Source organism: Pinus tabuliformis, chromosome 8, assembly GCF_031772625.1.
Source record: "Pinus tabuliformis cultivar Carrire ecotype Pingquan chromosome 8, CPIR1, whole genome shotgun sequence".
Lineage (NCBI taxonomy): Eukaryota > Viridiplantae > Streptophyta > Pinopsida > Pinales > Pinaceae > Pinus > Pinus tabuliformis.
Window position 1 is genome coordinate 1,454,459,880 of NC_142294.1, and position 15,728 is coordinate 1,454,475,607.

The 15,728-nt window shown below is 38.8% G+C and overlaps 1 protein-coding gene across 3 annotated transcripts; it reads left to right on the forward strand.

Annotated features, from left to right (window-relative positions):
* Positions 1 to 222: 222 nt before the first annotated feature.
* On the forward strand, positions 223 to 14,572 carry LOC149241238 (putative boron transporter 2). Of its 3 annotated transcripts, none has more exons than XM_089367471.1 (4): positions 223 to 310; positions 13,644 to 13,739; positions 13,837 to 13,974; positions 14,070 to 14,572. In XM_089367471.1, the coding sequence occupies exons 2-4, from the start codon at positions 13,704 to 13,706 to the stop codon at positions 14,193 to 14,195; spliced, it is 300 nt and encodes a 99-aa protein (XP_089223597.1). In that variant the 5' UTR covers positions 223 to 310; positions 13,644 to 13,703; the 3' UTR covers positions 14,196 to 14,572. The 3 variants fall into 3 exon arrangements, with proteins under 3 accessions (XP_089223597.1, XP_089223599.1, XP_089223598.1); XM_089367473.1 differs by having other exon boundaries at positions 13,882 to 13,974; XM_089367472.1 differs by lacking the exon at positions 223 to 310 and having other exon boundaries at positions 12,573 to 13,739.
* Positions 14,573 to 15,728: the final 1,156 nt, after the last annotated feature.

A 15,728-nucleotide genomic window follows, 5' to 3' on the forward strand; every position in this document is an offset into this window, starting at 1 on the left:
TAGTCTGTACTGTGGTAGACAATAAGATGATTTCTTTTCTCAGGGAATGCAATTGCTTTCCGGAAGATGGGGTATACTTGTTCATGGTACTTCTTTTGACATCAAGTTGATAAACCTTCCCTTAGACTTGAGTTTTGTTTGGTTCTTGTTCGTTGGGTGATGATAAAAAATGTAATATTCATTTGTATTTGTTGATTTTATACTCATGGAACTTGTTTCTTATTGTACTCAGTTCTTTTGATGCAAGAAAGAACAACAGACTAGTTTGAGCTTGAGGTACTTGAAGCGGCAGCAGCTCTCTTCTCAAGCGGTATGTGTTCTAGTTCTCAAGTGTAATATGAGTAAATTTAGAATGTACTGCTGTTTGACAATACTTGTAAGCACTTTGAAGCAAATGTGGCCTGAATGTTGTTTGAAACTGGAGATACTGATGACCTCAATGATGTGAAAAATTGGAGATACCGTATGGCCTCAATGGTGTTTGTAATCAAAATCTGGATTGAACACAGTGTCTGTATAGACTGTTGTATAGACTGTAGTCTAATTATGTATAGACTGTTGGTCTTAAGAGCATGCGATCATTGATCAAGCCATCATGACCCATGGCAGCTTTGAAGGGATAAAAGGAAGACGTGTTGAAGCCAATGCTGCCATTGGAGTTTGATTCTTGAATATCATGGAGATTAAGAAGAATTATGTTCCATGCTCAAGGTTAATTACATTAACGTTTTATGTGCTTACTCTACAAATGAATTTGAACAAGTTTTTCATGGAAACCTTTCGAAAAGACCTTGCATTATAGTTTATTGGTGGATTCCTATATTTTCTTGGTTGTTGTTACATGTTGACTATTGGAAGATCTGTTTATATTACTGAGAATCTTTCACCTGAAAATGGAGCAGTAAAGGACATATTAACTGTTATACGCTTTTGATTTTTCTGCCTTTGAGAACCTTGTGAGTTGTATGTCATTGAAGGGTGACTTGGTTTGAATAGTTAGCTTTGGAGAGCAGTTAGAGGAAGAAATAACTCAAACCCAAACTCAACAAAGGAATTTTTATCAATGTGTCCATTCCAATAGATTATTATTCTAAATCTGGATGATGTGGCAACAATAATTATATATTTTTTGGAATGTACCTCAGTGAATGATCACCTTTTGTAATATTTTAAGTGCCGCCACAAAGAGATGTGTTAAATTTGGACAACTAGGTCCAAACTCCATGTTCTGATGCTCAGATTAAGAGGCTAATATTTTTGTTGGATTCCTCTTTCTGAGAGGTGTAAAATCCATATAAAAATAGTCTTAATCCGATGAGCAGAACTTATATTTTGAATTTATTATTCTTAATAAATTATATGTGCAAAGGTCAGCCAGTTTTGTAATGTAGGCTCACATGCCCAACAGATGTGTCACACACCCTCATTGATGGATATATATATACAGGAAAAGTTGGAGAGAATTAGATCACAACACAACTCACATCTTCCTCTCTCATCCTAAAAAGTACGAGCTACTTGGAGGACGAATTTCAGCCACACGTGGGAAGGACGAAGAGGATTTTTCTGCTGCTAGGGTTTCGCAGAAGTTTGACCAGCGTTGACTTTGGTCAACGCTTGGTCCAAACAAGCTGAAAACTTGTGGGAGGTTCGATTTTTGAAGGCCATACTACCTGGCACAAAAATCGAGGTCAAAGGGTTGACCGTTTTGCTGCTGCGTTGACTTTTAGCTTGCTGCCCCTGCGTTGACTTTTCAGGACAGCGTTGACTTTTGTAGAACTGATTTGGGTTGACTCATCTACTGGTTGGAGGGTTGTTGTGACACATGCTGGGCTGGCTGACCAAAGGAGACTTTGCTGGTTGAAGCATCCTGTTGACCGCCGAAACAAACATACATTTTTCTTGTTTCTGATTTGTCTTCTATAAGATCTGCTTATATGTTCTATCTGCATTTTGCTTATCTACTTGTATGATTGCTGTGAGAAAAGTGAAATTGCTCTTAGCATAGAACATCTACAAAACTTTACATGGTATCGGAGCTGAGGTGAAGACAAACTCTATCTATAGCAATCATCATCGAAGGAAATGGATTCCTCTAAGCTTGAATTCAGGGAGAATGACAAGCTGACTGGAAGTGATGACTTCCATGCCTGGAAGATGTTATTAGATCTCAAATTAGAAGATCATGATCTCCTAGATCGTGTGACAGGGAAGATTCAAGAACCTCCATCAAATGCCTCTGCTGCTGTTAAACACAAGTATAAGAAGGGAGAAATCAGAGCAAAACTGCTGATCAGGGAATCCATAAATAAGAGTTTGGTTGCCTACATATCTGAACTAGGCACATCCAAGGAGATGTATGACAAACTGATACTTATGTTCCGAGTAAACAATGTGAACCAAGTGCTATTCCTCAAGAACAAGTTGAAGAATATGAAGAAGGGCTGAGACGAGTCTATTCAAACTTTCTTTATGAAGTTGACCGAAACCAGGAACAATCTGCTAGCTATTGGGGAGACAATAGCTGATTGTGAGATGGTTCTCACCGCACTTGGAGGACTTCCATATGAATGGCAAGTATTCACAACTACCATTCTCAACAATAATACCATCCCTAACTTTGATGAGCTTCTGTCTAGATGTATGCAAGAAGAAACAAGGATGAAGGAATTTGATAATGAAAGAAATACTGCCTATGTTGCTCATTCCCGAAAGAAGAACTCTGGTGGTTCCAAGGACAAAGGAAGGACTAAGACTCAAAAGAAGAAGGGTAAATGTTTCACCTGCCATAGGACTGGACACTATGCTAGAGAATGCCCCTTCCAGAAGAATTCTCCCGATAGTGACGACAACAACAACAACCGAAGGAATGGGAATCAAAGAAATGACAAATCCAAAGGAAAGAGGAAGGCTCACTTTGAAGGAAACCATCCATCTTCTAAAAGGACCAGAAATACCAGGTATGAGGAGTCTAATGTTGTTGATAAAAGAAATGAGTATATTCTAATATCTGCTCTCTCAGCTGCATCTCCGCCCGACACTATGGATGTTTGGCTAATCGATAGTGGTGCCTCAAGACACATCACCGGATTCAAGGAAGCACTTTCTGACATGGTTGAAAGGGATACTAATCTAGAAATTATCCTTGGGGATAATGCCACTTATCCTGTGAAAGAGAGCGGGACTGTGACCCTCCACTTGTCTCAAGGACAAGTCCTCCATCTACAAGATGTACTCTATGTACCCAAATTGAAGAAGAACCTTGTGTCTGTATCTGCCATGGAAGACAAAGGATTCAATGTAACTTTCTCTGATGGAAAGGTACTCATGTGGAAGAAGAGCTTCAAGGAAGCTATCTCAATTGGTTTTAGAGTTGGTACACTCTACTAGGTTGGAGGGAGTCCGTTGGGAGCTATGACTTGTGATACTATCCGTCAAACCGAACTATGGCACCGAAGATTTGGACACCTTCATTACAAGGCTCTTCCCGAAGCAAGGAAGGTGGTGACAGGGATGCCTGATTTTGGAAATAATCATAAAGGTGTATGTAAGGGCTGTGCTGAAGGAAAACATACAAGGGGACCTTTCCCCTCAAGTGTCACAAAGACATCTGAGATATTGCAACTGGTCCATTCTGATCTTTCCGGTATGTTGCATGTAACATCCCTGGGGGGATGTTCTTACTATATGACATTTACTGATGACTTCTCTCGCAAAACCTGGATATACTTCTTGAAGAAGAAGGATGAGGCTTTCATGTGGTTCCGTACCTTCAAAGCCTTGGTGGAAAATATGACCGGAAAGAAGATCAAGATTTTGAGGACTGATAATGGCACTGAATATGAGTCAAATGAGTTCAAAGACTTTTGCAGAGAAGCTGGCATTAAGAGGGAGACTACCACTGCATATACTCCTGAGCAGAATGGTGTTGTTGAACGCAAGAATAGGACTATTGTGGAAGCTGCCCGTGCCATGCTATGTGACCAGGGTCTTCCAATGTTTCTGTGGGGAGAAGCTGCAAATACTGTTGTGTACATTCAAAACCGATGCCCTCATTCCGCTTTGGACTCCAAAACTCCCGAAGAGGTTTTCTCTGGTAAGAAACCTGATGTCTCACATTTTAGAATTTTTGGATGTCCTGTCTATTTTCATGTGCCGAAAGAAAAGAGAAGTAAGCTGGATGCTACTGGGAAGAAAGGAATGTTTGTGGGCTACAGTGAGACTTCTAAGGCATATAGAGTCTATGTACCTGGTCAAAGGGAAGTAGAGATAAGCCATGATGTCACTTTTGACGAAGATGCTTCCCTGAAGAAAGTAGTAGATCTCCCTAGATCTGAAGAAAACCATGAAGAAAGACCTGGAAATCTGGAAGAACCCCAGGATGAGACTATGCCTGATGTTGAAGGGCCAATGGACCCTATTGATCCTTCCCCTTCTCTAGGAAAGAGGCCATCATGGCTCAGGGACACCCTCGAAGATGCTGAGGGTCATGCTGCCCCAAGGGGAACATTCCGAGAAAGCAAGAAGCCGTGTAGATACCAAGGGTATCTAGCTGCCATGAGTACTATTATACAATCTGAACCTGGATCTTTTGAAGAAGCCATCAAGCATCAAGTCTGGAAGGATGCTATGCATGAAGAATATGAGGCTATTATGAAGAATGATGTCTGGGATGTGGTCCCGAGACCGAAGGACAAATATGTTGTCACCACTAAATGGCTCTACAAGATTAAACATGGATCTGATGGGAGTGCTGAAAAGTTTAAGGCAAGATTTGTTGCCCGTGGCTTCTCTCAAAAGGAAGGAATTGACTATGACGATATATTTGCACCTGTGGCTCGATATACCACCATCTGATCCATCATAGCCCTTGCTGCTACGCAAGGATGGAGTCTTCATCAGATGGATGTCAAGACCGCTTTTCTGCATGGTGCAATAAAGGAAGAGGTGTATGTAGAACAACCTCTGGGATTTGAAGTTCAAGATCGAGACACTTATGTCTGCAGGTTGAAGAAAGCCCTCTATGGGTTAAAGCAAGCACCCAGAGCTTGGTATGAGAGGATGGATAGTTACTTGATGAAGCTGGGCTTCACTCGAAGCAATGCTGATCCAAACCTTTACTTTAAGGTTGAGGAAGGAAAGCCTCTCATTCTAGTGTTGTATGTGGACGACCTCTTCCTGACAGGTGATGACCCTCTCATTCATCAATGTAAGAGGGAGCTTGCTGCTGAGTTCAAGATGAAAGACCTAGGACTGATGCACTATTTCCTAGACCTGGAGGTCTGGCAGAGACCTGGAGAGATTTTCCTTTCTCAAGGAAAGTATATTGTGAAGCTTCTGGAAAGATTTGGGATGGTGGACTGTAAGTCCGTGTCGACACCAATGGAACTCAACTTTAAGAAGTTGAGTGGCAGCGCTGCAAGGCCTATCTTGGCCAATCCTACTGAGTATCGTCAACTCATAGGAGCTTTGATGTTCTTAGTGAACACCCGTCCGGACATATGTTTTGCCGTGAATACTTTGAGTCAACAGATGGTTGAGCCTCATCATTTTCACTGGGTTGGTGCCAAGAATCTTTGGAGATATCTTCGGGGCACGATAAACCATGGGCTGAGATACACTGCCGGGAGTGTGATACTCCGGGGATATACTGATGCCGATTGGGCTGGCAGTGTGGTGGATTGTAAGAGCACATCTAGATGTTGTTTCAATCTTGGTTCTGCCTCGATCTCATGGATGAGCAGGAAGCAGAAGTCGGTGGCTTTGAGCACCGCGGAGGCCGAATAAATTGCTGCTAGTATAGCCTGTTGTGAAGTAGTTTGGTTGAGGAAGCTCTTTAGTGAGCTGTTCCAACATGTGTTAGATACCACTGTAATACTCTGTGATAATCAGAGTGGGATTCGTATGACTGAGAATCCTGTGTTCCACGACCGATCCAAGCATATTGATATCAGGTACCACTTTATCCGGGATATGGTACAGCGAGGCGCCGTAAGGCTCGATCATATAAGAACTGATGAGCAGGTCGTGGATATTCTCACTAAGCCCCTGGGGAAGGTCAAGTTCCTAACATTCCGTGAGAGTCTTGGTGTCGTGGAAAGACCCTATGATGTGGGTCCTGTTGGACGATGAGCTCTGGGAGCTCTGGGGGGCTTTGGGGATAGCTTCTCGGAGCTATAAGCACACATAATGCTTCTGCCCCACCCTTGTGATTATTGAGCTGGTTCGCCACTCATTTAATCTGTGCCCCGTATGCATCCTACCCATTGAGTTCAGGGCTCATGGGAAGTACCTCTCATTTGGCCAATGAGGTGTGGAAAAGCTAGAGACTATTAGCAAAGACTGATGGACGCATCAGAGATTGCCGTACTCTCTATCTAGGATGGCATGGTCCAACCACTTGATCTGGGATCAAGATTTGTGAGGTCTGGGACCTCTGGACTGATTATGTTAGTCGGGGAATGATGTCTTTGTGACTGACCCACTTCTGTTCTGAAATGAAGAAGCCAGCAAAGCAAGTTTCGGCGGGATGACTCACGATGTTAATTGCACTAATAGATGGAGTTCTCCCTAGTTGAGAGGGAGTGTTAAATTTGGACAACTAGGTCCAAACTCCATGTTTTGATGCTCAGATTAAGAGGCTAATATTTTTGTTGGATTCCTCTTTCTGAGAGGTGTAAAATCCATATAAAAATAGTCTTAATCCGATGAGCATAACTTATATTTTGAATTTATTATTCTTAATAAATTATATGTGCAAAGGTCAGCCAGTTTTGTAATGTAGGCTCACATGCCCAACAGATGTGTCACACACCCTCATTGATGGATATATATATATACAGGAAAAGTTGGAGAGAATTAGATCACAACACAACTCACATCTTCCTCTCTCATCCTAAAAAGTACGAGCTACCTGGAGGACGAATTTCAGCCACACGTGGGAAGGACGAAGAGGATTTTTCTGCTGCTAGGGTTTCGCAGAAGTTTGACCAGCGTTGACTTTGGTCAATGCTTGGTCCAAACAAGTTGAAAACTTGTGGGAGGTTCGATTTTTGAAGGCCATACTACCTGGCACAAAAATCGAGGTCAAAGGGTTGACCGTTTTGCTGCTGCGTTGACTTTTAGCTTGCTGCCCCTGCGTTGACTTTTCATGACAGCGTTGACTTTTGTAGAACTGACTTGGGTTGACTCATCTACTGGTTGGAGGGTTGTTGTGACACATGCTGGGCTGGCTGACCAAAGGAGACTTTGCTGGTTGAAGCATCCTGTTGACCGCCGAAACAAACATACATTTTTCTTGTTTCTGATTTGTCTTCTGTAAGATCTGCTTATATGTTCTATCTGCATTTTGCTTATCTACTTGTATGATTGCTGTGAGAAAAGTGAAATTGCTCTTAGCATAGAACATCTACAAAACTTTACAAGATGTTATTTCTATGCTTAATTAATTGCATTGATGTGCCATAGAGCAATGCAATGCATCTGGATACTTGAAGTCTTGGAATTGCAGAGCAGCATTTGCTTGATTCCTTGGTAGCTGTTTGAAGATCCTAACCAAACTGATGTTTCTTTCAGAATTGTGGTTCTTTGTCATAGTAGTATAGTACGCTGTTCCTGAGATTACCTTTGGTTCTGTTCTGAGATCTGTAGATAATTGTTGAGCAAGGGGGAGGATAGCTTCATCTTAAAGCATCCCTCTACCCAACGTTAAGCTTGATGGGAAGAATTATCCTATCTTCAAGTGAAGGGTGCTAAACATATAATTGAAGAATTGATTGTTAAGACTTGTGGAGGGTAAGAAGACAAATTGCACTGTTGCTAAAGAATTAGTAAAGCTATAAGACAAATTGCACTGTTATATAGTGTCTATACAACAGTCTATATATTACAACTAAGTACAATGAGTCTCTCTTTGTGGTTAATTGTACTCTAAGTCACCAGGTTCGAGTTCGAGTTCGAGTTCGAGGACCATGAAATTCGAATAAAGTTCGGCAACTCAAATTTTGTCGATAAAATTCGACATATAGAAATTCGAAAAAAAAAATGTATATTATAGATAGATATATCATATGCATATGAGAAATGGTATGGCAACTTCAAATGCATTTAGTATAGCTGTTTTTGTTCTGCACCTATGATTAAAATACTTAATATTTATAAATCCATATACCTAAAAACAAAAATTATTTCAAATTATAACTATAAAAATAAAATAAAAATTATAATTTCAATATTAAATATTAAATATAATATATATATAATATATAATATATTATACATAATATATATAATATATTATATAATATATATAATATATTATATATATTATACAATATATTATATATAATATATTATATATATTATACAATATATTATATATAATATATTATATATATTATACAATATATTATATATAATATATAATAGTTCTACATGCGAAAGGGCATTGTGTCATTTTATTCCAAAGAAAAGCAGATCACGAGAGTTATTCGAAAGACAAGCCAATATCACATAGAATATTACAGATGGAGGGAGTTTACATAACAGAAGTTAGAAAAGAAACAGCTATACTAAATGCAGATGCACACGCGGGCCGCGGCAGTTTTCTGAGTTTCGTTGTTTTCTATTGGCCTGTAGGCTGTAGGCTGAGTTGGTTTTAACTTTTAAGGGAGCGTCCATATAACCCTTGATCAGTCACGAATTTTAACGCATCTCAACGAATTTCATCAATTTTAATGTCGAATTTAATCGACAGAAATTCGAATTCGCTATGCAATTCGAATACGTCATTAAATACGGCGAATTTTATCGAACAAATTCGAATGAGGATTAAATACGGCGAATTTCGAATTTTAAGGATTAAATACGGCGAATCCGGTGACTTAGATTGTACTATACCTTGGGTGCCAACATTCATAATTCTTGTTGTTGAACCAAGCTCTCCAATTGCAGCAATAAGCTCGACACCTTTGTCTTATTGATTGCATTCTTTGAACAATGTTACTCAAGCCAATCCTTAAACCTTGGATTGATCAACCGATCTCTAAAGAACATTGCATCATGATGTTGTTCATCCCCTCTTCTACAATTTCTCTCTTATAGATGCATTCTTTGATTGTTCAAGGCCTCCTCCTTAATGACATTTGAGGGATAATTTTGCCTCCTTCCTTGTCTTAACATAAACTTGGTTTTGTTATCCATCTTTCACATGGCTGCTAGGATCCATGGTCACTTCTGAAAATTGCTTGCAAGGTTATCTTGGCTTCATTATGCATTGTTTTTTCCTTTTGGAAACTCATCCTTCCTTGAGGATTGTCTAGCATCTACTACCTCAATTTGGATTTCTTGGATCAATTTAGTGCTCTCGTTCTCCTTTTGGACCAGTTGTCCATTCTCCTCACATGCAAAGCATGCATTCACATAAAATTCACCAATTTTAAAAATAAATGGTTACCTAGCCTCTTCTGATGCCTCCAACATCAAATTTTGTCTTCCTTCCATGCTTTAGGAAGGTACTCCTTCTCTTTCTTCTATTCTTATGACAACTATGAATGATTGTCCCTCTTGAAAATCCTTATCATCTGCATCTATACACATAGCATCAGTATCATAATCACCAAGCTCTTTAGCCCCATATGGTATGTATGTTACGAGCACTTCTAGCTAACCTCCCATGAGACTTTCATTTATTGTCTCATCGACATCCTCTTTGTGTAGCTCCCTCTACTGTTATGATGCTTTTTCCACCATATCTTCTATCAACAAATCCATATGTTAATTTGAACTCTTTATGCAGTCCATGAGACTCTATGATAGTCTCTCTTCGACATCTTCCTCATCATCAAGGACTATTCCCTGCTCTGGTTCAAAATAGTGAACTAATTCAACTTTAGGCTCAACAGGTGCTTCATCTTCCTCCCTAGCTTTCTAGCTTTAGGGGGCTTCCTCTTAAAATCTTTTTTCTGACAAGTAATTTGGCCTTCTTCCTTAGGTCCCATCTCTACCTTTGGTATTCTCTTTCAAGCCTCATTTTGACTATGTTGAATCTCTCCTTCAACTCATAAATCTCCTTTTCAATTTCTTCTTTACTCATGCCATTTTCCTTGGCATGCTTCTCCCTTTTGTTATGGCCTCTCTTTGAATTATGTCCATCAGTAGCCATCTTCTTTCCTCCTTTCTTGTGAGCTTTCTCTTGCTCATTGTGAGCTACACTCAAGCCCCTTTAACAATTCTTCTCCATCACTTGTTACCCAATATCTCACCCACTTCACCTCAACCTAGGCTTTTGGTATTCCTCTGGTTCCCTCCTCTGGAACCCACTTGAGCATGCTCTGGTCTTCTATGGCTTCTACACTTTTCTCACCTTTTGAGAACTCCACTTGTTCTCTTCTCTTTGAGGACCTCAGCTAGAAACCTTCTATGTTTTGTTTTGTAGCCTATTTGTCGTAAGTTTTTTGCCATACACTTTAAGAACTTTATTGGTCCTCTGTTACCACTCCTCCTACTATTACCACTGTAAGGATTAACTCCTTGTATAAATTTAAAAAAAAATACAAACCAGTTACCTACTAGTTCCTTAACCTCTGAGGTCTCAATATCTCAGTTCTTCCTAGCTCTACACTTGGTTGGTACTTCTTTAATATGCTCCAATCCTGTATTCCGTTCTCAATCTCTTTCTCTCCTCACTTTTTTTCTTAGGTTCCTCTTGCCCAAAATTTTCTTGGTTTCTTTGTCTCAACTTTGATGTCTCTTCTTCACGAGCAATCTTATAAATCTTTTTGGTTCACTGCAGAAACCTGCTCAATCACTTGTCAATCCCCAAGAGCATCAATATTGCTCTAGTACCACTTAATGCATACCTTTTGGCTACTCTCATATTTCCATCATTCAACGTAGTCCATCTCATTCATTCACCTTCCCATTTTTGGCTCTTCCGGTCCCTTTTTCTAGCAGCCTTAACTGTGGAACCTTACGTTATGACCCACTAGTCAATTGCTCTATTCATTTGACCTTTGACATAACAAACAATCTTGATTTTCCCAGATTTTCCACAAGTTCTTTCTCACAGTGACTATACTCGCCCCTGTCTTGCGTTCTAAACCTCCCTACTACCTTCAACACAACCACCCTTAATAAATATCTTCGCATAACCCACTTAGTTGTTCTAGGTCACTAGACAGTTCTCAACCTCCTTAGTTGAAGATTTGTTCCCACTGTGCCTTGAAACCTCACAGAATCTGCTTAAAGTGTGTAATAATTCTCCCAGGCCAAACTTGAAGTCAACACACACACCTGTCTCCTGGTATTTGAAAGCACTCAATCTCAATAATAAAGGTGCTTAGGCCTAACTTTACTCATATTACACTTGAGGTACTTGAAGCGGCAGCAGCTCTCTTCTCAAGCGGTATGTGTTCTAGTTCTCAAGTGTAATATGAGTAAATTTAGAATGTACTGCCGTTTGACAATACTTGTACTTGTAAGCACTTTGAAGCAAATGTGGCCTGAATCCTGTTTGAAACTGGAGATACTGATGACCTCAATGATGTGAAAAATTGGAGATACCGTATGGCCTCAATGGTGTTTGTAATCAAAATCTGGATTGAACACACTGTCTGTATAGACTGTTGTATAGACTGTAGTCTAATTATGTATAGACTGTTGGTCTTAAGAGCATGCGATCATTGATCAAGCCATCATGACCCATGGCAGCTTTGAAGGGATAAAAGGAAGACGTGTTGAAGCCAATGCTGCCATTGGAGTTTGATTCTTGAATATCATGGAGATTAAGAAGAATTATGTTCCATGCTCAAGGTTAATGCCAATGCTGCCATTGGAGTTTGATTCTTGAATATCATGGAGATTAAGAAGAATTATGTTCCATGCTCAACGTTAATTACATTAACGTTTTATGTGCTTACTCTACAAATGAATTTGAACAAGTTTTTCATGGAAACCTTTCGAAAAGAGAAAAAAGACCTAAGAATTATGTTCCATGCTCAACGTTAATTACATTAACGTTTTATGTGCTTACTCTACAAATGAATTTGAACAAGTTTTTCATGGAAACCTTTCGAAAAGAGAAAAAAGACCTTGCATTATAGTTTATTGGTGGATTCCTATATTTTCTAGGTTGTTGTTACATGTTGACTATTGGAAGATCTGTTTATATTACTGAGAATCTTTCACCTGAAAATGGAGCAGTAAAGGACATATTAACTGTTATATGCTTTTGATTTTTCTGCCTTTGAGAACCTTGTGAGTTGTATGTCATTGAAGGGTGACTTGGTTTGAATAGTTAGCTTTGGAGAGCAGTTAGAGGAAGAAATAACTCAAACCCAAACTCAACAATGGAATTTTTATCAATGTGTCCATTCCAATAGATTATTATTCTAAATCTGGATGATGTGGCAACAATAATTATATATTTTTTGGAATGTACCTCAGTGAATGATCACCTTTTGTAATATTTTAAGTGCCGCTACATAGAGATGTTATTTCTATGCTTAATTAATTGCATTGATGTGCCATAGAGCAATGCAATGCATCTGGATACTTGAATTCTTGGAAATGCAGAGCAGCATTTGCTTGATTCCTTGGTAGCTGTTTGAAGATCCTAACCAAACTGATGTTTCTTTCTGAATTGTGGTTCTTTGTCATAGTAGTATAGTACGCTGTTCCTGAGATTACCTTTGGTTCTGTTCTGAGATCTGTAGAGAATTGTTGAGCAAGGGGGAGGATAGCTTCATCTTAAAGCATCCCTCTACCCAACGTTAAGCTTGGTGGGAAGAATTATCCTATCTTCAAGTGAAGGGTGCTAAACATATAATTGAAGAATTGATTGTTAAGACTTGTGGAGGGTAAGAAGACAAATTGCACTGTTGCTAAAGAATTAGTAAAGCTTTTGGCGCACAATGAAGATGTGCAGTACATTATAAGTTTTACTATTGCAGATCATATTGGTCCTCAAATTAGAAGTTTGATTAGTTCTTGTAAGATTTGGACTAGGATTCTCTAACAGAACAAGGATTCTCTATTCTAGGAAATGACTGTATGCATTTTAAATGATTGGTTGTGTATATCACTGTTTATACGATACGTATTCAGGATGTGCAAGATCAATTTGGAGCAGTTGATGATAGAATTGATCCTAAAGTTCGTAGTGCCACTGTTCCAATGGTTGAAAAAAATGTTTCAGCCATTTGTGAACAGTGTGAATGCCACTGATAAAGTGGCTAACTTTCTTGGTGGAATGTTACTGCAGAAAGAACATTGCTGGAACAGATTCACTTAAAAGAGTGTATACCGAGCACTTACACTGAAATCACTAAGAAGAAAGGGAAGAAGTCTGCATAGAAAAGTTTAAAGGAAACTTCACAAAAAACCCTTGAAAAATGATGTTGTATCAAGCAGGGCCATTATTGCAGAGATTGTGTCAAGGCCCATTACCGCAGTAAATATATATTATTTAGAACTATGTTGTAATTTTTGTCAGGGTTCATGTTTAGGTTCAACTATCACTGGCTACCCTATTCTGGAAGAGCTTTTGCTCTCCTGAAGACATCTTGATCTAACTCTTCATTCTTTGTTTTCACCTCCATAAAAAATCTCTAGTGGATTCATAAATTTTCCTTTTATTGTGACAGACTATTTTATGTGGTATTGTTGGCATACCTCCTTCAAATGGTGTTATTCCTGAATCTCCAATGCACATGAAAGGCTTAGCTACCCTCAAACATCAGGTACTAATATATTGGAATTATCAATTGCAGCTTCTCAGGGAAAAGACACAATTCAGACATTTTATAGACGAGTAACTTACAAGTACTTTTGTTACAGTTGGTGCTTAGCAAGTTAGTGACAACAATCTGGAAAAATATGCAGAAAAATTCAACCTTAGGGCAATTATACAGAAACATGCAAGAAGCCTATGAGCAAATGCAGACCCCAATGGTTTATCAGCCTCCACCTGCCTTGGTAATGGTCTTATTTTTGAGTTTGGGTGTTTCATTTTATCTAATTTTCCTCTCCCTTTATTTATTTGTCTTGTCATGTCCCAACCATTTATGCAGGCACTTAAGGAATTGAAAGAGACCACAATTCAGTTGGCCGCAAGTACTGGGAATATGGATGCCCAGTTGATGAATCAATTTTTAATGTTGACAAGGACGTGGATGACCTGCTTCCTGTTGAGGTGAAAGAACAACAATTGAAAGGGCCAGTGAACTAGGTTTCTTTGGTTTTTAGTGCATTTGTTTGCATTCTATATTTGTAGAGATTACATCTCAGATTAAACTTTGAGTTGGGCTCATGCTCTGGCCATCAAAGCATTTGAATGCTGGGGGTTTTACACCCCTTTAAAGTTTTGCAGCGATCTTTTGATTAGATCTTCAATGTAAGACAATCTTTTGATTAGATCTTCAATGTAAGACTTCACGGAAGTCAAAAACTGGCAGGCAGAAAAAGTCCTGCATGCTGTACTGACAATGAGATGTCTAGGGTAGTTTAAAATAACTTCTTGTTTCTTTTGAATAAATCTTCTTGTAATATTAGAGAGGCCACTCAGTTTTGGTGATATTTTCAGTGCTTTGTTTAGTTATGTGAATTCGTTAGATGCAAAACAAGTATTGGTTAATTTCATGAAAACCAATCTGCAGAATTGGAAATGTAAGCATATGTGCATGAATGTAGTAGAGAAAGGGGTACTGTTCTAATTGAAGTGAGAGTGAAAGAGACCTTTTGAAAATGTTATTGTTTCAAGCAGTTGGAACGGTATCAGTAGGAATCAGTATGCAGAAATTAAACAGAATAAATGGGAATCAAGGCGAATCAAGCATTGTATTGCATATCAAATCTAATAAAGTACCAATGATTCTACAGCTCTGGTTAAGTACTCAATAGTGCTTCCAAGGTTGCAGAACTTCAATCTACAGTCATAGATATTGAATGGGTGTTTGCAGTTATATTGTTCCTCTGCCAAGAACTCTGCTCTTTTGGACCTCAATTCCCCTCAAATAAAAATGTTCTATTTAATTGGAACTTATTTACATCCTAACATGCAGGGCGATTTCTCCAAGAGAATGTACCTGGGCAACAAATGATATCCAACAGCTCTGGTTAAGTACTCAATAGTGCTTCCAAGGTTGCAGAACTTCAATCTACAGTCATAGATATTGAATGGGTGTTTGCAGTTATATTGTTCCTCTGCCAAGAACTCTGCTCTTTTGGACCTCAATTCCCCTCAAATAAAAATGTTCTATTTAATTGGAACTTATTTACATCCTAACATGCAGGGCGATTTCTCCAAGAGAATGTACCTGGGCAACAAATGATATCCAAGTTGAAATCTTAACAATTGAATTAACTAATTATTTTCAATCGATTTCCTTCATTGTTGCTAGTTGATTTTTCCTGGGATTATCGACATCTCATTTATTGGGTTCACCTCACCCTGATTTGAACTTCTTTCATTTGAATCAACTTCATCTCTGGTTAGAACATTTTTTGATTGATTTCATTTTCCAACAAATGTGGTATTTAAGTTACTTTCTTCTTGCAAGTCGATTTTACCGTTATTAGTACACTGCTAGTAGATTTGTTTGACATGATCATTTTCTTCAATTTCAGGGTCGACTAGCTTAATGATAGTGTCTTTTTGCTTCAGCTCATGTTCATTCATCAGTTCTCAACTGATTCTCTGTGTGTTCAATGGATTCAAGTAGCTTGGAAAT